Source organism: Cryptotermes secundus, unplaced genomic scaffold, assembly GCF_002891405.2.
Source record: "Cryptotermes secundus unplaced genomic scaffold, Csec_1.0 scaffold465, whole genome shotgun sequence".
Classification (NCBI taxonomy): domain Eukaryota; kingdom Metazoa; phylum Arthropoda; class Insecta; order Blattodea; family Kalotermitidae; genus Cryptotermes; species Cryptotermes secundus.
In genome coordinates this window covers 1,787,628-1,793,743 of record NW_019738964.1, presented here as the reverse complement: position 1 = coordinate 1,793,743, position 6,116 = coordinate 1,787,628, and the positions used below count along the sequence as shown (strand labels likewise).

The window sequence follows — 6,116 nt, the reverse complement described above, 5'->3', positions numbered from 1 at the left end:
TTATATTTAAAGAACTAAGAGAGTTATCAGTGAACAATATATTAGTGTCATCTGCAAATAGTACAACCTTAGCCTGAGGTATAGCATGTGGCAAATCATTAATGAATAATAAAAACAACAGAGGACCCAAAACAGATCCCTGTGGAACACCATGTTTAATTTCCTTAAGTGACGAGATAAAGGACTTAGAATAACAGGATACATGGTCCTGGTGATAAATTTCTACATATTGGAATCTATTCGTTAGATACGAGGTCATCCACTCATGGATTTTTCCTCTAAGCCCATACAAGTCCAATTTAGTAAGTAACCGGTCATGGTTTATTACATCGAAGGCTTTTGTAAGATCTAAAAATATGCCCATGGCAAATCGTTTTGAATCTAATGTTGTCAAAATGTCCTCAAGAAAAGACTGGATAGCAGTATAGGTAGATTTATTAGCTCAGAAACCATTTTGGGCACTAGAAATCAAATTATATTTATTTAAAAAACTTATAACTCTATAACTCTATAAAAGTTCTTAAGATATTATTCCTTCACTCAGTAGCAGAAGCATACTGGTTTCATCGTACGTCATTACGGCAAGTAGTGTTGGTAGTTTGTTAATAGTGCTCCTCTGTTTCATTTCATTTTCCAGCTTTATAATCACCTGAGGAGATTTCAAAGCACTTTGGTGATTGCTGAACACAACAATGAGAAATTATTACCAATAACACAAAATGCAATAACAGCTGCGAAGAAACTTGGTGGAGATATATCTGTTCTTGTTGTTGGCATCGAATGTGGTTCTGTAAGTATTCACCATTTTCTGCTCTTCAGTGGTTTCAGATTAATGTTACAGCTTAATTCTTTTTGTCTGTTTTATATTCTGTTATTTTGCTTCAGCATCATGTTTAGGTTTTTGCTTGACAATGCTTTGACATCAGCAGTTCTTTTAATTGCACCACGTGTATGTACAGGGAGTGGGAAAAATAATGGAAACAATAAGAAACTGAGAAATAGAATTTGTTTGTTTGCTGGTGTCAGAGCATTAGTGACCATGTTGACTGACAGTCTGTGTGAAAGAATGGGAAAATTTGAGACTTATCCAATTTTGAAAGCGGACACAGATCATTAGTGTGCATTTAACTGAAGCATCTCTGACAGAAACTGTAACCGCTCACTTCCTTTGTGCCCTTTTCGTTGTGCGCCACTCCACCACCGCTCACTTCTTTGGGTTCTTTACTTTAATCAGTAGAGCTGGGTTCCTATCCCAGGGTCTTATAAGGGTCTGGCTCGGACAGGGCAGGAAGAACAATTCACTACAATCACCCACCTTTCGACGGTTGCACTTGGTAGTCCTTTAATACCTTCCGGCTCTCTGAATACACTGAATTTATTAATACTGTTGAATTGAACTGTACTTATACTATTTTACGGAAGGGCCGTAGTGGTAAATTTAGTTTCCGACTTTGCCGAAAGTAGTCTCAAGACTTACCGAGGTGGAATGCCCTCTCTCTGAATTCTGAGGTCCACGAACCCCAGACTCCAAGAGAAATCCACTCCTCCACTTCTGCCATTGGTTAATTCTTCAAACTAGGAGGTTCCCTAAATTTTGAATTCCCAATCATGTTGCTCTGCTATGTGATTCTGGCAGATGCTGACCTGACGCTAAGGATGACAGCCCCCTGATGCATTACAGTCAGGGTGTGAGGCTCCGGCCGTCCCACTTCTAAGTTATCGCTGTCCCAAGCTGTCAGCTCTCATTTTCTCAAAGCCTTTCCGACGTTGCTGAAACTGCCAGAATTCTAGGAAAGTACCAGATGTTACTTCCTGTTCACATAGCAAAACTTGAACTATGTCCCTTCTGCGTGTAAGAGCTGGCTATCTGCCGGATCTCTTTGTTTGTAATATTGTTAATCTTAACTTAATACAGATTTAATTTTCACACAACACTCCTCCAGTCAGAATGAACGGTTACAACACGCCACATTATTAGGTGTTTTGAGAGTGACAGTTTCTAAGGTTATGTCTGCTTACACGAATCATGGGAAGATGACATCAGCAAAGAGAAACAGTGGGTGAAAATAAACATTAACAGAAAGAGTTTGTCATACATTGAGAAGGATGGTTTGGAAAAATCACAGAACTACTGCCGTGACAGGTTACAGCAGAACTGAATATTCATCTTGAAGACCCTGTTGCCACGAAAACTGTCCAACATGAGCTTCTCAAATCCAGCATCCATGATAGGACTGCAATTCCTAAATCTCTGATTACTGAAAGTAATGCTCTTATGCGTGAATGATGGTGTCATGACCATAAAACCTCGGCATAAGACAACTGGAAACATGCTCATAATATGGCCAGATGAGTCATCCTCCACGCTGTTTCATATATCAAGAAGAGTTTATATTTGCTGAACACCCAAGGCAGTCTGGTTTGAACAGTGAAACATGGGGGAGGTTCTGTGATGGTTTGGTTAGCAATATCATGGTTCAGTATTCCGTTTGTCCCATTATTGCCGTTCATGTCTGAATTACTGCAAGGGTGTACATGGAGAGGTTGGGTAATCAGGTGCATCCCATGATCCAGACATTATTTCTGAACGACACAGTTTTCCAAGGTGCCAACACACCCTCTCACACATCTCGAACTCTTCAGTCATGGTTTAAAGAGCATGAAGGTGAACTTCATCTTCCCTGGCCAGCAAAATCACCAGATTTGAACATCATTGAACTACTCTGGTGAGTTTTGGAGACTAAAGTGAGGAACAGATTCGCATCTCCAACATCTGTATAGCAACTTCAAGATGTTATTCAAGAAGAATGGTATAAAATTCTGCTAGAGACTGTTCAGAACTTGTATGAGTCCATTCCAAGAAGGACTACATCTGAATTGAAGGCAACAGGTGGTCCAGCGCCATGTGTACAGTATCTTTAGTGTTTAGAGCTGTGCCATAGCTCAAGTGGTTAGTCTCTGGCTTCCCACTGCGGTAGTCAGGGTTTGATCCCGGGTCTAGTCAAGTGGGATTTGTGGTAGACAAAGTGGCCCTGGGGCAGGTTTTCTCCGAGTACTTTGGTTTCCCCTGCCGATCTTCATTCCACCAGTTGCTCCACAATCACCCTCACCTATCATCTGGGACTGGTACAATAGGCCAGAAGTGGCCGCAGTACAAGGGACTTAGTCCCACCCCACTAGCAATAAAAAAAATCTGTAGTGTTTCCATTATTTTGTCCAACCCCTGTATGTACATGCTGTAGAATTTAAATCTTTTATGTAGGCATGCCATCATAATTCTGAAATATGTAATAAAATAATCAACAATAAAAGCCAGCAATGAAGAGAACTGTTTTCTGGCATGTGATGCATGTAGTTCAGTGGATTTCTGCTGATTTTCCTCTGATATGTCAGTGAAGTTTTACAGAACTACATGCCAATGCATCCCAGAAGACAGTTCTCTTCACAAACACAATTGTGACAATATCAAATCAAACAAAAATAGCAAAGTAGTGTATGTCATGTGGATTATAATGGTATATAGTTCTGGAAGGAGGAAATTATTTCCTTCATCATCGGTGTCAAAGAGTAATCCAAACAAGAAACCAGCAGAAGCAGTCGGCAAGCCGTGAGAACCTTTGATCTAGTGTATTACAGTACAGTAAGTCCTTGCTTAACATTGTTTCATTGTTATGTTGATGCTGTTATTTTACCAATGTTTGACCCATCATCATGTTAACTTATATTTACAGGATGTCCCAGGAGGAATGGACCAAACTTCGGGAGGGTGTTCCTTATGTTAAAGTTAAAGTTAAAGTATGTTAGTATGGCACTAACTTCGCCAACAAATGGGAGTCACTCAGTCGGTATAGTTCGCTTGCGGACTCAAGCCATGGAGTTTGTTTTGTTTGTATATTTTTGAAGTTGGTTGAGGTTCAGTCATCAGCAGAAAGGGGGAACTTATCTGATGGGTCCATTGGGAAGAGCTAATGCGAGTCACAGATCCCGTGACAGTTCACATTGTAAATTGAACACCACTACCCTTTTAAAACAAATTCTAAATTCTGATATAGAAACGCCATTTATACTTGATCAGCACTGCAGGAGGATGTGTCGTCGGCCAAGATATGGTATTTGCTTCCTTAGCATCACAGCACATTAATCATGTTTGACAGTGAGATATTTTGCCAGTTACATTTCCTATTAGGCCATAAATAGTTGTGTTATTTAACTTCTGAAGAATGTTGCACAGAGGTATGAGAATGTTACAACTCAAGATGGTGGTTAGGAATTACTGATTGTTACATAATGTTGTTCATTTCTCATAAGATAAATTGCTTTTTATCCTGCAAGTCCCACATGACAAAATAAAAATCAAGGCTATATGTAATTTTTTATGCGCCGAAGTACGCTTGCCACACAATTTCAATTGCAGATTTGCCTTGTTCATAGAATTTCCTACTCAGATATAAGGAATCTTAATTTTTTTCAGGTTGCTGAACAGGTATCCAAGGCATCTGGCTTAGCACGTATATTAGTGGCTGAAAATGAAGCTTTTCATGGTTTCCTGCCGGAAAATTTGACACCATTGGTGCTGGCTACACACAAGCAGTTTAACTTTACACATATTTTGGCTGGAGCTACTGCTTTTACCAAATCACTTCTTCCTCGTGTTGCAGCCAAGTTGGATGTGTCTCCCATTTCAGATATCACAGGCATAAAGAGTCCAGACACATTTGTTAGAACAATTTATGCAGGTAAACATTTTCATTTGTTTGTTGTTGTTGTTCTCTGACAAGTTGATGGTACACACCTAGTGCAGCCTGAAGCTGTTGCTGATGCATTCGCTAAGCACTTAAAATCTGTTTACAATAACCACTGCTCTAAGGTCATTCACCCTCTCAATCTTCTGAATTTTTATCCCTTGCCCCCATTTCTGATGCCGATGTCTACAAAGCCATCAAGAGACTAAAACCATCAAAATCTGTTGAGCTTGATGGTATTCCTGGTTTTATCATCAAAGGATGTGCAGATATTTTTATTCCTATACTTAGGCATATATTTAACTTGAGCCTGATGCAGCAGTATTTTCCTGCTGCATGGAAAGAATATGCTGTTGTACCAGTATTTAAAAGAAGCAATCATGCCACTGTGAGCAACTAAAGGCCTATTTCTATTATCAGTAATTTCTCTAAATTGTTTGAATTCATTATTCATGATCATGCTTCTCATTTTGTTAAATTTAATTCCAACCAACATGGCTTTACCAGAACTAAATCTACAGTTACCAATTTGGTGACGTTTCTCAACTTCTTGATGCCTGTTGTCCGTGGTCAGCGTCAAGCTGATGCCGTCTATTTTGATCTTTCTAATGCTTTTGACCTCGTCCCTCATAATATGTTCTTGCATAAATTAAGCTCCTTTGGATTCTCTGATGCCAATGTTAGCTGGTTTCGCAGTTACTTAGCCAACAGACAATCTCGGGTTCGCGTTTCTGGCACTCTCTCCCTGCCTTTTCATGTAATGTCCAGTGNGTGCCGCAAGGCTCTGTTCTGGGGCCTTTTCTTTTCAATGTATTTATAAATGACCTATGTGACTCCGTTAACTACTGTAAATTTCTAATTTTTGCCAATGATCTAAAAATTCTCCGCATTATTAACTCTCCTCATGATTGCCTCTTACTTCAATCTGACATTAATTCCGTAAGTGACTGGTGCACTGTTAACTCCATGAAACTTAATATTGCTAAAACATGTGTTGTATCTTACACCAGAAAAACAAATTTTCTGAGCTACGAGTATCAGCTTTGTCATGCTATCATTACACGCACCAGCAGTATTAAGGACCTGGGTGTTTTCTTTGATTCAAAGTTACATTTTCACACACAGTTAATTACATGTTTTCTGAATGCATAAAGCTTTTAGGCCTCATTCGCTCCATTACCTACAGGTTTTCCTCCCTGGAGAGTCTGTATATACTATATTTTACTTTAGTCAGGTCCAAGTTGGAATATGCCTCAGTAGTTTGGAACTCCATCACCTCGACTGATGCCAATAAGCTTGAGCGCATCCAGCAGAAGTTTGCGTCCGTCTGTTTTTATCGTTTTTTCCCTCATATTTCATATAATTATGCTGATG

The 6,116-nt window shown here is 39.4% G+C and overlaps 1 protein-coding gene across 1 annotated transcript in view; it reads left to right on the top strand.

Moving 5' to 3' along the window:
- Positions 1 to 6,116, top strand: part of LOC111871480 (electron transfer flavoprotein subunit alpha, mitochondrial) — a 22,775-nt gene that overhangs the window by 6,155 nt on the left and 10,504 nt on the right. The window contains exons 2-3 of the mRNA XM_023864634.1: positions 638 to 790; positions 4,472 to 4,736. Coding sequence (XP_023720402.1) covers positions 638 to 790; positions 4,472 to 4,736 — 418 coding nt within the window. The remainder of the gene's footprint in view (positions 1 to 637; positions 791 to 4,471; positions 4,737 to 6,116) is intronic.